A 15634-nucleotide genomic window follows, 5' to 3' on the forward strand; every position below is an offset into this window, starting at 1 on the left:
GTCCTGTACAGTTTGTTGATTACAACTGGTATCAACGGAATAGGTGGAAAAGCGTACAGTAATAATAATAATAAATAATAATAATAATACAGTAAGCTCTGAGACCATTTGATCAAAAGAGCATTCCCTTGAGATCCTTGTTGGGGAAATCTGGATGCGTAGACGGGGCATTTTGCGTTTACCGCGTCTGCAAACAGGTCGATGTCTGACGTTCCCCATTCTCGAAAGATGCTGTGAGCGACCTCGTTGTTGAGAACCCAATCGTGTGCTTCGACGAAGTCTCTGCTGAGGAGGTCCGCCTGGGAGTTGAGAGTGCCCGGTAGATGAATGGCTACTATTGACAGGCCTCTCGCAAGAAGCCAGTTCCATATGGTTTGAGACTCTATGGAGAGTGTTCTTGATCGGGTACCTCCCTGTTTTTTCAAATAATACATCGTCGTCGTATTGTCCGTTTGGATTAGAACGGAGCGAGACTTGAACGGCGGAAACAGGGACTTGTGAGAGCTAGATGTATGGTTCTCAGCTCTAGAAGGTTGATGTGGTAGCTCTTTTCGGAGTCGGACCACAGACCTTTCTACTTGCAGAGGGCCCATATGAGCACCCCAACCCTGGAGAGAAGCGTCCGTAACTAAAGTCTGGGTTGGAGGGTCCTAGTAGAAATGGACTCCCTTCATCAGGGGCGATCGCTTCATCCACCACCGGATGGAGTCTTTGGCTGATTGATGGAAAATTACCTGATCCTCCCAGCGCCCTGATACTTGAACCCACTGGTCCTCCAAACATTGTTGTAGTGGACGCATGTATAATTGTGCCTTTGGTACTATAAAGATGCACAACGCCATCGATCCCAGTAGGGATGACACCTGTTGAACTGAGATGAGTGTGAAGAAGGGTCAGGCATTTTGCTTGGATTGATGACAACCTCTCCTATGAAGGACATACACTTGCTCTTTCAGTGTCCAGGAAGGAGCCTAGGTAATGGATCTTTTGCGTTGGATTTAATATGGATTTCTTGAAATTGACGTGAAGGCCCAAGTTGTGAAGAAGCTGAAGGCAGCACGAGAGATGATCCTGCAGCAGAGTTCGAGATGAGCTCATCACGAGCCAGTCATCCAGGTAAGGATATATGAATATTTTCTGCTTGCGGAGAAAAGCGGCCACCACAGCCATACATTTGGAGAATGTTCGGGGAGCTGATTTGAGCCCGAACGGGAGAACTGAGTACTTTTAATGTTTAAACGACACTCAAAATCGTAGAAATTTGTGAAGTTTCTTTGATATTGATACGTGGAAGTATGCGTCCTGTAAGTCGATGGAGCACATCAAATCCCCTTGATGAAGCTGTGGGAAAATCTGATGGAGTGCCAATATTCGAAATTTCTCTCTGCGAATGTATTTTATCAACTGTCTCAAGTCCAGTATAGGTCTGCATTCTGTGGTGGGGCCTCTTTTTTGCACAAGGAAGTTACGAGAGTGGACTCCTTGATTTCTTTGAGGAGCAGGAGTTTTTCTATAGCTCCTTTCTTCAATAAGGTGTTTACCTCCCTTTGTAACAATCGTTGGTCGCGGTGAGAAATGCCTCTCAGAGGTATAGATGGAGGAGGAGTTTTGAACTTGAGAAGATAACCATTTTGAACAATGTTGATGACCCATTTGTCTTTTGTTATACGTTTCCACTCCTACAGATGAAATGAAACACTTCCTCCCACCGGAGAGGACAACAGCTTTGGAGGAAGACACACCTCATTGCTTTTGTGGCTGCTTTGGTGCTGTTGACTGCTGCTTGTTTCCACCTCTGACACGTCCTGGTCTACGTTGTTGGAACTGTTACCTTTGTTGCGTTTGGCCTTGGTTCTGCGATGACCAGTTAGAGGATTCACCTCGCTGTTGAAAAGAGCATTTGTCATAGTGGCGAAAGCGACGACGAAATTCCTTCTTCTTTTCAAGGCCTACAGCCTTGAGCGTATCCAACTCAGTTTTAATTTTTGGCATTTCGTCATCCGCGTGTGAACCAAACAATGATCCATTAAAAGGAAGATTAACTATCTTTCTTTGAGCATAGGGTTTAAGACCCGTGAGTCGAAGCCATGCTGATCTTCGTGAGCAAATGCCATGTGCGTATCCATGAGCTGCCAAATCTGGAGAATCGGCCGCTGTACTAATGATCTGGTTAGCTACCAGGCCACCTTCCTGCACAATCTCTAGAAAATCCCTTTGATCTTCTTTGGGTAATTTCTCTGTGAATCTTGTTAAAGAGTCCCATAAAGACTGGTCATATCGTCCCAGTAGAGCAGCTGCACTAGCCACTTTCATAACAGATACTGCAGTATTGCACATTCTCTGTCCCAAAGAATCCATGTTTTTGCTGTTTCTCTGGAGGAGCAGATTAAATAGAAGCATTGGAATGTGCTTTCCTGGCAGCGGCGACTCTCAGGGAATCTGGTGGCGGATCAGACCGCAGAAACAAAGGATCTTCGTCTGGGGCCTTGTACTTTTTTTTTATTCTTGTGGGACCCGAGCCCACTGTGGCAGGTGTCAAAAAAGTCAAAGGAAGAAGGGGCTTTGCTGAAGCCCAATGGTGTAAAGTTTCAAATATGACGGATGTAGTCACCTGACGCACAGTCATGGTTATGGTCAACTTGCTGGCACCGCTACAGAGCACCTCGTTGAATGTCCCAATATCATCAATAGGAGAAACCCTGGATGGTGGAGTTGAAGATATAGTAGGGCAATAGTCTCTATACGATGACCTTGTTGATGAGGTCGTTGTAGGAAACCTCTGTCTTCTCCTTGGCATATGCGATCGGCGGGACCGTGAGCGCAGTCTTAATGGAGATCTGGAACGCATAGGGGACCCACCAGCTTTAAGGTCTTGAGGATTCCATGGGAGGAGGTCTCTCAGTAGGTCTGGGTTGGATCTTTTAGTGCCTAATGTCCTCCAACCATCTGGGTGACATATTGATAGGAGGAGATTTACTCGTCGGAGAGCCCTCCGGTGTAACTTGTATGATAGTTATACCAGGCGAGGAAGAAGCTTGTTGAGGGCCGTGATCTCAACGTTGGTCTTTCTAAGCCTTCATCAGGAATAACTTGCCTGTCCCTCGACGTCGAACGCCTCGACGTCAAACCAGAATGAGCCACTATTGACGACGACCGTGGAGGTGACACTCTTGACGGCGGAGATCTATGGGACGAAGACCGCGACGTAGGTCTCTTCGACGTCGACCGCTGGTGTTTATGCGGTATCTTCGAAGTCAACCTTGCCCTTGACGTAGACCGCTGACGGGTCCGAGAGGGTGATCTGGAGTGTCTCGACACCGACCTTCACGAAGGCGGCGGAGAGCTCGACGTCGACCTCTGTATTGATGTCGACGGAGGTCTATCATGCTTCGAGCCTGAAACATGTCTTGACGTCGACTTACTTCTCGACGGCGATCTTGTCCTCGACGTCGATCTCACTTGCTTTGTAGGTCTCGACGTCGACTTACTCCTCAACGGCGATCTGGTCTTTGACGTCGATCTCATTTGCATCGTTGGCCTCGATGTCGACTTACTTCTTGACGGCGATCTGGTCTTCGACGGCAAACTTCCTTGTTCAGTTGGTCTCGACGTCGACGGCATGCTGTAATGTTTTTTCTTACTTCTAGCTTCTACTGATGAAGATCTTTGCCGTTTTCTCGAAGAGGAGGGCCCTCCAAATGAATGATGACTCTCTGGGCCACTTTTATGATGTTTTTCTCTCTCCATCAAGCCTAGAAGTCTGATCTTCTCTCCGTCTTTCAATGTTCTTCTTGAAAGTTGAAGACAGTGATAGCATGTCTCTGTGTCATGAGAAGAAGGTAGGCACACGACGCTGACCGAATGAGGATCGGATTTGGCCATCTTCTTCCCACAGGAAAGACATTTATAAAATAAAGGTGGCATATCTGACTAAACAGAAGGACCAATTAGTCAGAAAAAGACTGGTAAATGCAAGCAGTAACAAGAAATATAAAAAAAGTAGTTTAGAATATACATTCTGACTGGAAAAAGTCAAAATCAGTTAAGCTCAAGCTCCAGGTTCCTCACAGAAGGAGCCAGAAAAAAGAACTGACCTAACTGTCACCTGTGGTGCATGATGGGAGCAGGGGTCTCCTGGAGGCCTTAAAGGCAAAGTGTTCAGGATCCCTGAAGCCTTGAAGGCGAGGTGCCAGTTTCTTTTTCTGTACAAGGATGTTATTTATTTATGTAGCCTTTCTTAGGCTAATTGCCTGCTAATTCTTGTTTTTCTTAATGAAAATAAAAGTTTATTGTGGAATGCTATTACTGTGTATGTCCTTCCCTCACACTATATGTATATGTGTGATTTTCATACTAGAGAAATACATGTAATTTTAGCTTCTTAGCCTACTGGATATGTATGGGGCTGCATATTGTTATGTTATACATGTATATGTGTGTGTTTATTTAGTACTACGTACTTCTTTGCTAAAACATACACATATATATGTATTTTGTATATGCTCCGGGCTCCCGCACGTGGGCGGAGATACTTCGCTGCTTATGACTATTCATGAGTATCCCCTGGAAGAGAAGGTAAGTTACCCGAGTCTCAGTAGCTTTATTGGGCGAGGGGTTAAATCTGTTGGAGGAGCCTGTGGAAGAAGTTCCAGAACTACTAGGGGTAGTATGATGTATATGTGGTTGATTAGATGTTTCATAGAGTATAAAAAACACCACCTGTGCCCACTGCCCACTGCCACCTTTGTCTATGGTGGCCATCCATAATATGAGGGCTCTTGAAAATTATATACTGCTTCAGAGTCCTCAGGTACACAGTAAATATTCAGATCAGGTCCCTATGTCTGCAAGGCTGCATCCGACCAAGTCACCATTTGAATATATAGGTTGACTGTGTCACTACCATCACTAGCACAGCTGCTGTCAACTTCACCACTATATAGGGATAAAAAAGATGAATCATCCCATAATTGTGCAGATGGTTCTGATGTAAATATTATCGGAAGCACTTATGACCAGAGCGGTAATGTGAATGAAATATGTGTTTGAGGTCATGCTGGAGTCATTGTTGTTGTCAATGCCATCATCGACTGGGTTGCAACCAAAGCAGTTAATGACATCGATGGTTCAGTCAACAATATCTTTGTTGACGGACTGACTATTAGCGGTGGAGAAGACATGGTATTTGTCTGTGAAATCTTCAAAGATGGTGTTCTGGTGGCAGATGTCTTGTCGTTATTCATTGTCTGAGAGGTCATAGGTGATAAAAATGACCTTTTTGACATGAACATGAAGGAAAATCAATAGACTGTGACTTGGTTCCAAATTCCAGAGTGTAAACATCACCATGGCCAGAAGACTGTATCTACAAGGTAGCTGCAGAGGGTCTTTTGATGTGGGGTCACACAAGGCTTTTGGAGGCACTTGTGACAAGTTCCTACGAGCTGACAAAATCTAATTTGCAATTTCTTACCTTAGAAGTGCAAGCATCCTGGGACCGGTTTCAGGTTCATAACCCTCATCGGCCAGGATATCTTAAATCCAGTGGCCAAGTGAGGGACCCACGTCTGGGCTGTTAGCCCAAAACCGGTCCCAGGATGCTGGTTTCCGGTCCAGGGAAGACAAGGCTTGGCAGTTTGGGCTGGACTGTTCCCATGAGGCACAGGGTCAGACTGATTTGCATATGCCCATGTCTGAACTGAGGTGGTGGAGTGAGCTTAAGAATGATGCTGGATTAAACCCAGATCAGTTGACTGGGGGTGAGTGCTTGCAATGTTCAACACTCTGTCCATCATCCCCTTTGGTTTTGAATTAAATTAAGATCTCATAGCGGCATAATGAAAGGTGTAAGGAGAAAAATGTGCTGCAAACCTCTAAAGAAATGAGTCACAATGGGTGACTTGAAAAGAGAGGGTTGATCCGGCGACCGCAAGAAAGCAGAGATGGTGGAAAGGTACCCTTTAAGTGTGCCCAAAGCAAGTCTTTGCTGGGGAAGAGATAAGACAAGTGTGCAGACAGACTATCAATGGATTTCGTAGCACACAAAGCTACAAGTTTGGCCTAACATCAGGTTCATACCGTTTTTGTGGAGGGACGCCAGAATGACATCACACACTTTGGAAGGGAGGTAAAATACTTTAAACTGTCGCCGCTCAAACTCCATGTGTGTAGATGGAGAGTGTGCAGGTTCGGGAGCAGGACCCTGCCCTGTTGCTGTGACAGGAGATCCTCCTGAAGGTTGCAGGCTAATCGCAGGACAGATGCTCATTCTCAGGAGCTCGGGATACCAGACTCTCCTTGCCAAATCTGGAGCCACCAGGGTGACGAGGGTTCAGTCGTTCCTGTTCTTCTTGCGAACTCTGGGCACTAGTGGTATATGCATGAAGGTGTTAAGGAATCCAGAGATCCACTTGAGACGAAATGCGTCTAGAGTGAGAACTGCCTTGAAAAGTCCAGTGTGCAGAAGTGCTGACATTGCGCTTTCTCTGCATTGGTGAATAGATCTAACCAAGGTTCTCCCCAAAATCTGAAGAGAATTGTACCACCTCCTGATGGATACGCCATTCATGTTCTGTGAGGCATTGACTGCTGAGTTTGTCTGCTCTGGCATTCAGAGACCCTGCCAGATGATGAACCACCAGTAAAGTGCCATGAGATTCAGCCATGTCCAGAGAGGCAGGGGCATACTGACAAAGATACCACAACCCCACCCTGCCCTGCTTGTTGCAACCGACAGTCGTCAAGGCAGGGGAATACTGAAACCCCTGACCTTCGAAGATGTGCTGCATCCACTTTGGTGAATACCCGAGGGGTGTTAGTAAGGCCCACGGGGTGCACAGTGACCTGATGATGCTCTTGGCCTACCATGAACTGCAGGTAACACCTGTGGGTAGATAGGACAGGGATCTGGAAGTAGGCATCCTGTAAGTCCAGCACTACCATCCAGTCTCCTGGGTCGAAGGCAGATAGAATGTGGATCAAATTGAACATCTTGAATTTCTCCTTTTTCAGGAAGTAGTTGAGAGGGCGTAAGTCTAGGATAGGAGGGAGGCCTCCATTCTTTTCCGGCACCAAAAAGAAGTTGGAATAGCAACCATGACCTACTTCTGATGCTGCCCCTCTCAAAGGCTCTTTTGGTGAGAATAGCATGTTATTCCTGTCACAAGAGTGAAAGGTAGTCCTCTGTCAGCTGATTGGGGAAGGTGGTAAAGGTGGTGGAATCCGCTGAAAGGGTAGGGTGTATCTTCGCTGGACAATCTGAAGCACCAATTTTTCAAAAGTCATCTTCTGCCATTGGGGCAATTTGTTCTGAATCATGCCACCACTCGGGTGCCCATGATGGTGGGAGGACATATTAAAAAGGCTTTGGGGCTGCAGCTACCGGGGAGCGAGCGGTTTGGGTAGACCTCTGGCCATGGTTCCCTCCAGGTTTGTGTGAGCTGCGCGCATGGCCACGAAAGGACTGAGGTGTGTGCTGACCGTGGGTGTCAGTGGGAAAAGGAAAAGGCTGGTAGCCTCTACAATAGTCATGGAAGGAGCAGAACACAGCTGCCGCTGGGCTATAATGAGCACCAAGGACCTAGCAGTGGCCCTACTATCCTTAAAGCAGTCGAATGTCCGCCTGGTTGCCAAAGAAGCAAGTGCTGTTGAAGGGCATGTACATAAGAGAATCCTGGACATCCCCAAAAAGACAGATGTCTTCACCGTGGAAACAAAGGCTGTACCAATCAAGTTGGTCGTATCCAATCCACATCTGATGTGAACATTGCTGCATCTCTCCCATCAGCAATAACTTGGGAAAGTATGGCACGGACTCCTTCAAGACCATAGGCAGCACTGGTGCAACCATATCTCATGCAGTATGGGAATAGCAGCCAAATAAGCATGCGTTTTTCACAGCCCGCAGTCCAAGGCTCGTGGAAGAGAAAATGATTGTACCAAAGATATCCAGCCTCTTGGATTCCCTATCTGGTGGTGTGGCAGGAAATGTGCCAGCATTGATTTTAGAGTTCGAGGCCCAGACCACCAGGCTCTCAGGGATGGGTTCCTGCGTGAAAGAGGGCTGGGTCCCTGGCAGTGGGGCGGTGTTGACAGGCGACAGCCCAGGTTGAATAACCTCTGTCAAGACAATGGTATTAATCTCAACCATTGGCAGCTGAAGGTCCAGGACCTCAGCCGCCCTTTGGACCACCATCGCACAGGAAGCCCCTTCCATTATAGCCACTGTGGGAGGAGAGAGGAGGCCAATGTCGGTGAGGTGTCCAGACTGCTGGCATCAGCCAGGTTCTCATACCGGCTGTCTATGGCCATGGACTGTGCTAGGTGGTCGCAATAGCCATTGGGATTCTCAGATCCTCTCCATTTATGTTTCTGAGAAGGCCTGTCAGGGAAATAAGGCCCCATCTCCAAGTTAGTCCGTGTGGGCCTTGTGACGCCGGAACTGGCATGGGGTAATGGCGGTCCGGCTCCGTCACAGAGACAGGGATCACAATTGGTTTGGCACCAACGATGGGCATCGACACCACATGGAGTCACACAATGGCACCTATAGACATGCAGGGGGACAGCTCAAAAATGTCCAGATCCAATCAGACGCCTGAGGAATATTCTAATGTAATGAATCTGTGGCTAGAAGTTTCTATCAGATAAGAGGTGGATGGGCCGCTGGTAGTCTATGGTTGCCTTTCGATTTGTTTTCAATGTTAGTTGCTGTTTTAGAATACAGTTGAGTTAACATTGATTACTGAGGGTTTTCCAGTCTGACATCGGGGAATAGTTTAAGCACATGAATATATGAAAGATCCAGTGCTGGAGAGGTGTGACTTTCCACTGGTTTCATAGTTTATTTCAAGAGAGAGAGACACACAGTCCATACTTAAACAAGTGTCCCCTAACATTAGAAATGTCATCCTTTCAAAGACTGATGCATATGCTAATGTGGCAGATACAAATATGAATGGGTTAAAAGACATCCTCAGGAGTAAAAATTAACAGACAAGCAAGGACACAAACCATTTTACATATAGAAGTGCAAAGTAAACAAATGTGTAGGCATGTTGTAGAATGACCAACCTAATTGACAGTGAAGTGTCCACAATACATAACATTTATGCTAACAATTAAGTAAAGTAAGAAGTGCATAAAAAACGTGTATGGACAGAAAATTGTGAGTGGAACAAGCACTCCAAATTGTGATAACGTAACAAGCCCATACAAGATACATCTTAAGCTACCGAAAAAGGTCAATGTAGCACAAGTGAAAACCTCATTTAACCAGCCACTAGAAAGAGGTGTGTGTTGCTTTGTGCACTATTTGCCTATTACTTCAAAGAAATTCTGATAATTTAGCAGTGGTGAAATGCACAGCAAAAAGTATCAAACAAAAAAAGACTGGTGGAATATGGAATATTCGGATTTTGCAGGATCCAGAGCTGCTAATAAGCTGAAAGGTGATTTATATAAACCAAATGTCTACATAGATGAATTAATGAAACCCTGGCATGATGGTTTAAGATGGGGGTAGATACAATAGTCTAAGAGCTTTCTTTGACTGTGTACCTCGACACGACTGTCAAGAGTAGTGGTTGATGTTGTCTACTTGGATCCAATCAAGTCCACCTTGGAAAGTTTCACACAGAATCTCCTAGCAAAGAAGTTCCATGAGACTGGTATTCAGGATGACAAACTGGATGATTAATTGTCTTAAGTGATGAGATCAACCCACCTGAAATAGGCCTGTGCTTATAACTGAAGACTGATGGGCTTGTCTTTCTAAATAGTGAAGTCTGCCGAGTCTGGTCAATGCTAGTGCCAAGGGATATTAAATCCTACAAAATACAACTAGGACATCTTACCCTGGCTGCACTAGTACGGTGCGATCAGCGCCACCTATTGTCTCTCTTTATATCTGAGAATTAGCATACAAGTGAGATCCACTTATATATGTGGAGTTTAAATCCCTTGAAAGAACTGTTTGCAGACCTGGGTCACATTTTACTGTTCCCTTGTACCTGGAGGTCAGGAACCAATAAGACTGGCCACGGTAGCTAAAGAACAGAATTCCAGTAAGCCTAACACAGAGTACTGCCAGTAGACAGAAGACTGAGATTCTTTAGCAGGATGCGGAAGCAGATTAATTTCAACCAACTGTAACTCTAAGCCTGAGGGCATTAAATTGGTGCAAGGTATCGGATGGAGTTCTTTCAACAGGCCAAAACTGTTGATGAGGAGATCCAAGACAAGCTCGTAGCTTTTGTCAAATACAAATACTCTCTTCTCTGTGAAATCCAGCACTAGATTGACTGTAGATATAATGACAGTGAACACTGAGGTCCTGATGGAAGGTGGACGGGAATTACCATTTGGAACTACACTCTGCTTTATTATGAGTTGCCCAATATTCCTGCACTCAATTTTTTCCAGGTTCTACGGAAACACCAGACACAATTTTATTAGCCGAAACTAACTGCATGAGGGTTTGACAACCAACCCTCTTCCCCCTAGGTCTCTGACAAAGTTTTCTTTGGAAAGGGGGAGCATGCAATGCTGCCCCTCCACGAAAACCATAGATACGCTCGCCCTCAAGCTTCTAATGCCATCCATCACCACACCCCGGGCCTTGCTTCCATTTACCACCTGCTCAGAGTACGTGGCAAATGGAAGCGTTAAGCCCTTGGAAAAAGGGACTACCGTGCAGAATTCCACACAGCAATTCAGTGTCTGCACAGTTCTTCCCACTCTGCGGAGTCTAACTTGTAATAGGTGGAATTCCATGCGGGGATACCAGCCGTGAATAGTAATTCCAGCGGGTGATAATTTCTGCATGGAATTCCACCTAACTCTTAATCAGGACCTAAGTGTTCTAAAGCAGGTCTGCCGCACCATACATTTTACTTGGACGGAGTGAGAATGCTGCAATAATAGTGTGTGCTGCATCCCTTCTTGCTGCCACTATCTATGAAAGCATCATTGTCACACAAATTGCTTGAGCACAACCTCTAAATAGTACTATGCCTTCAACTCGGACACACGTATCTAACAGAAAAATAGACAACACTACCACAGAGTCATAGAGGCAGAACCCTTATGATGGCCTATAAACCCCAAAAGAAATGGTCTGCCTAACACAATTGTTCATCTGAATAAATCCTGCTTTGGCTAAAACCCAAGAAAAGCAGTTGTCCTTTACCTTCAATCCTTTCTCGCCTGTGTCGCCAGGAAGTCCAGGAATTCCCATGAATCCCTGAAAGAAACAAAAGGAACATAATTTAATGGGCCCAGAGGCAAGTATTTTCAGCTCAGAAACTACAGACTATCTACAGCTCAGCAAGCACCTCTTACCTGTATTTACAGTTCACAGCTGGAGGTTATTCAAAGTCTACTACATATCCACAGCTCAAAAAGCACCTCATATATATCAAATGCTCACATCTTTCACGCAGAAGCTAAGACTTTTTTCTCTTAATCCTTTCATTTTTCAATTTTGTAGTGTTACAAGATAATAAGCAACAAAAACAACAGGAAAGCCAAACTAAAATCAACATTGTAATTAATTAAATATTTACATTTATTTGGTATTTAATTTGAATTAATTGTTAATTAATTTTCAATTGCTAATTAATTAATTGGTAATTAATTTGTATTAATAGGTAATTAATTTTAATAATTAATTTGTATTTTATTTTTAATTGATTAATTATTATGTTATATTAAATTGGTAATTACTTTTAAATAATGTTATATTGGTATCAATATTTAATTTATTTTGACTAATATATGAAGTATTTACTTTCCCTACTGTTGCACTCTCTGGGTTGGGAATAGTAATTTTTACCCCTACGCTATCCAACGCTTTCCCTACTATTGCACTCACTGGAGTGGGAATAGTAATTTTCAACCCTACGCTATCCAAAGCTTTCCCTACTGTTGCACTCACTGGCGTGGGAATAGTAATTTTTACCCCTATACTATCCAACGCTTTCCCTACTGTTGCACTCACTGGAGTGGGAATAGTAATTTTTACCCCTACGCTATCCAACGCTTTCCCTACTGTTGCACTCACTGGAGTGGGAATAGTAATTTTTACCCCTACGTTATCCAACGCTTTCCCTACTGTTGCACTCTCTGGAGTGGGAATAGTAATTTTTACCCCTACGCTATCCAACGCTTTCCCTACTGTTGCACTCACTGGAGTGGGAATAGTAATTTTTACCACTACGCTATCCAACGCTTTCCCTACTGTTGCACTCTCTGGGTTGGGAATAGTAATTTTTACCCCTACGCTATCCAACGCTTTCCCTACTGTTGCACTCACTGGAGTGGGAATAGTAATTTTTACCCCTACGCTATCCAACGCTTTCCCTACTGTTGCACTCACTGGAGTGGGAATAGTAATTTTTACCCCTACGCTATCTAACGCTTTCCCTACTGTTGTACTCACTAGAATGGGAATAGTAATTTTTACCCCTACGCTATCCAACGCTTTCCCTACTGTTGTAAGGCCAATCATCTCCTCATGCAGCATCTAATTCTCAACAGCAAGTCTAAGAAGTTTCATCCGGCGAAGGTCCTTGCCCTTTATACCTCCTGAAGTTGTGTCCGAAATGTCACCAAAATGGCCTGTTGCATAACCAGCTGCCTTCCCTGTTCCCACAGGTGCAATATGGGTGGTATCGCCTGCTCCCATTGGAGAATCCATGCCAAAAGTTTACCCGGCTTGTCTCCCTCCATTTGCATTTGTTGTCTATATTATGTGAGTGTGTATTCATCTAGTTTTGCCCATAACTCATGTGATTTCCTGTGTGTCTAAGCAAAACTCTGCCTCTCTGGTATTGTGTCAATCTCCACTGCAATCGTTCAGCCAATTGCTCCTCACATTGTGTAATCTCCACTTCTAGCGGTTTTCATACCCCATATGTGGTCCCAATACAAGCTCCCAGCATGACTGCCTTCCTTGCCTCCCATTTATTTGCCCTGCTGGATGTTGTACCCCAATTATGGTCCATTTATGCAGTCAGTGTATCAGTCAAGGAGTCCTATATGTAACGTCTGTGCAGACTTTTGGGAGTAGACGTTATTGTCTCCTATCACTTCCTCCTGCTCACCACAGTAAACAACACAATACCAGAGTATGATCTGATAAATATCTTCCCAGGTATGTCACCACTTTTAAATTGTTATAGGGGAGCCCCGATGCCAATATACGATCTAGGCGGTTGTGTGTGTGATGTGTCAATGTATGACATGTGGAAATTTAGTTCGTGTACTAAACATTATCTACGCCATCTTGCAGACCCACGTACGAGCATACACGACAGCCATTTTAGGTGCCATGGTCTCCCTGTTCACGATCGCTCATCAGCGCACTTCCCTGACCCTGCGATCATCCCCCATGCACCCTGACTGCCCCCGCTCTCTCATGCACAAGTCAGGAGCCCTCCCCTCCCGCATGATTCTGTCCCAGGGAATCACACCCCACGCCTGACCAGCACCACCTTTCCGTCCATGAATACCCCTCCTTTGATGACCCTTCCTCTGAGCCTGCACGTCAGCACTGACCACTGGTCATCCTTTAGCCCGAGGATACAGTTTATTGCCCACTACTGTATGCACTCGCCTCTCCTGAAAGAGACCACTATTGATCATGACATCCCCACCCCCGGAGATTCGATCAGGCGCACACATTCCAAAGAGATCGGCAGAACACTCAGCTGCGTGATAGCCCCTCCCAATCATATGAGGGGAAAGGGTCTCTACTGTTGTCATGTGTTGGAATGGGCCGGAACTGGGGGGGTGACAGGGATATCGTTCAGATGTCATTCTCATGCTCTACAATGTCCCTGTTGTAATAAAGGACGTTCACATGTCTTAAACCAGTGTATAAAAGACCAGGTCTCAGAGAGGTTGAGAGAGCACCTCGAGACGATACCTTGTTGTCCGATCTGATGTGTTCCACTCCGTCGGAATAAAACTTGTTTCCTGTCTTCCAGTCTCCAGCGCCTGCCTCTTTATTGAGTAATTTCGTATGGTATTAGAGGCGTTTTACGCCGGGCAAATTCAACTTAGGAAACAACTACTGAAATCGCCTGACCATTGTAAATTGATCTTTATCAATTGGCGTTCCAAACGCGGGGCCCATCAGCGACACGTGGATCCAGTGGGAGAGGTCCCGACGACAGAGTGAACGACTGCAACGATCGGAAGAGCTCCTGTCTGATAGACCCTCGTCTGACAGCCGATCATCTGAACTTCACTGACTCCGAGCAGACCTCTCCCGAGTGATCAACGGTCCTGACTGGGAACCACCAGGAGTGCCGCGATAGCAACAGAGAGTAGAGGACGATCGGGCGCTGGAAGCGGAAGACGAGAAACTGTCCATGCGGTCCGGGTAAGGTCGTGACACACGACAAAATTGTGAAATTGATTGATTGATTGTTTGATAATATTAGTATTACTTATTTGTCTCTGAGAAATTCTCTATTTGCAAACAAACACAGAATCGCCATACTCTGTTTAGTCTTTGCAGAATAGGGGAGAGTAGGCAACGCAAAACTTTAACACGTCGTGCTTATTCTGTTTTTCTCCCCATTGATTGATTGATTGAATCGAACATTGAATTGTTCGAAGTTGGTTCTCTTAGGGATCTTCTCTGCCTGCAAACGGGGAAGAATAGGAATATTCTCTCTCCCTTTGCAGAAAGTGAAGGGTAGGTAACGCAAACCTTTAACACGTCGTACCTATTACGTTCCTCATTGATTGATTGTTTGACTAAACATTGACTGTTTGGAATTGGGTCTTTCGGGAGGTATTCTCTGTTTGCAAATAGTGTAAAATAGAATATTCTGTCCAGCCTTTGCAAATAGTGAAAAGATAGGTAGTGCAGGCTTTTGCCCCCTATGGTAATCCGTCATGCCTATCTTCTCCCCATTGGTTCATAGTTGGGTCAACCCGGACCGCTTATTAGAGATGAACCATCCAGCTCCACTGGAGGGCACCCCTAATAAGGACATGTTTACTAAGCAAGGACTAGTCGCTATAGCTAATAGTAAGTTATGGCATAAATATACAAAAAGGGATCCTGAAAGCCAGTGGCCACTGATAGGTTCGTTTGATGAAAATAAAATAAAAACACTAGAAGCAGCTGTAAAAATAAATAAGGCAACGCCCACTATGCTCGTTAGTATCGGCATGTGGCGCAAAGAAGCAGACCATCGAAGGAAAAAAGATGAAGCAAGAACAGTGAAAGAATTACGAAAAGCAGCCCATCTGGCCGCAAAAGAACTAGAGGAAGAAATAAGAAGAAGAGAGGAAGTTAAACAATCGCAAGAATCAGGACTGACAGGTCAATGCCCTGTCAGGACCACTCCTACGCTCTACCCGGAGGTTCCCTCCAAACAACGGGCAAATGACGAGTTACTGCTCGGTCCTCCAATGATCTACATGCCTCCTCCTTATGCTCCCTGCCAGCCTCTAGCACAACACTCACCAGTCCAGAGTGCAGTCGAGGGTAACCCTAGCGCTAGTGCCCCGACTCTTACGGTCTTCGCACCAGCCGCATCGGTAACAACACCAGATGAACTTGAAACTGGCAAACAATTAACAGCCAGGCCAAATAGGTTGAGCAAAGATGAGCGGG

General features: G+C 45.3%; 1 protein-coding gene across 1 annotated transcript in view; it reads right to left on the reverse strand.

The window, feature by feature from the left end:
- Nucleotides 1-15634, reverse strand: part of LOC144752426 (uncharacterized) — a 1170660-nt gene that overhangs the window by 783683 nt on the left and 371343 nt on the right. Inside the window, exon 14 of the mRNA XM_078640356.1 lies at nt 11189-11242. Coding sequence (XP_078496482.1) covers nt 11189-11242 — 54 coding nt within the window. The remainder of the gene's footprint in view (nt 1-11188; nt 11243-15634) is intronic.

This window comes from Lissotriton helveticus, chromosome 5_1 (assembly GCF_964261635.1).
Source record: "Lissotriton helveticus chromosome 5_1, aLisHel1.1, whole genome shotgun sequence".
Classification (NCBI taxonomy): Eukaryota; Metazoa; Chordata; class Amphibia; order Caudata; family Salamandridae; genus Lissotriton; species Lissotriton helveticus.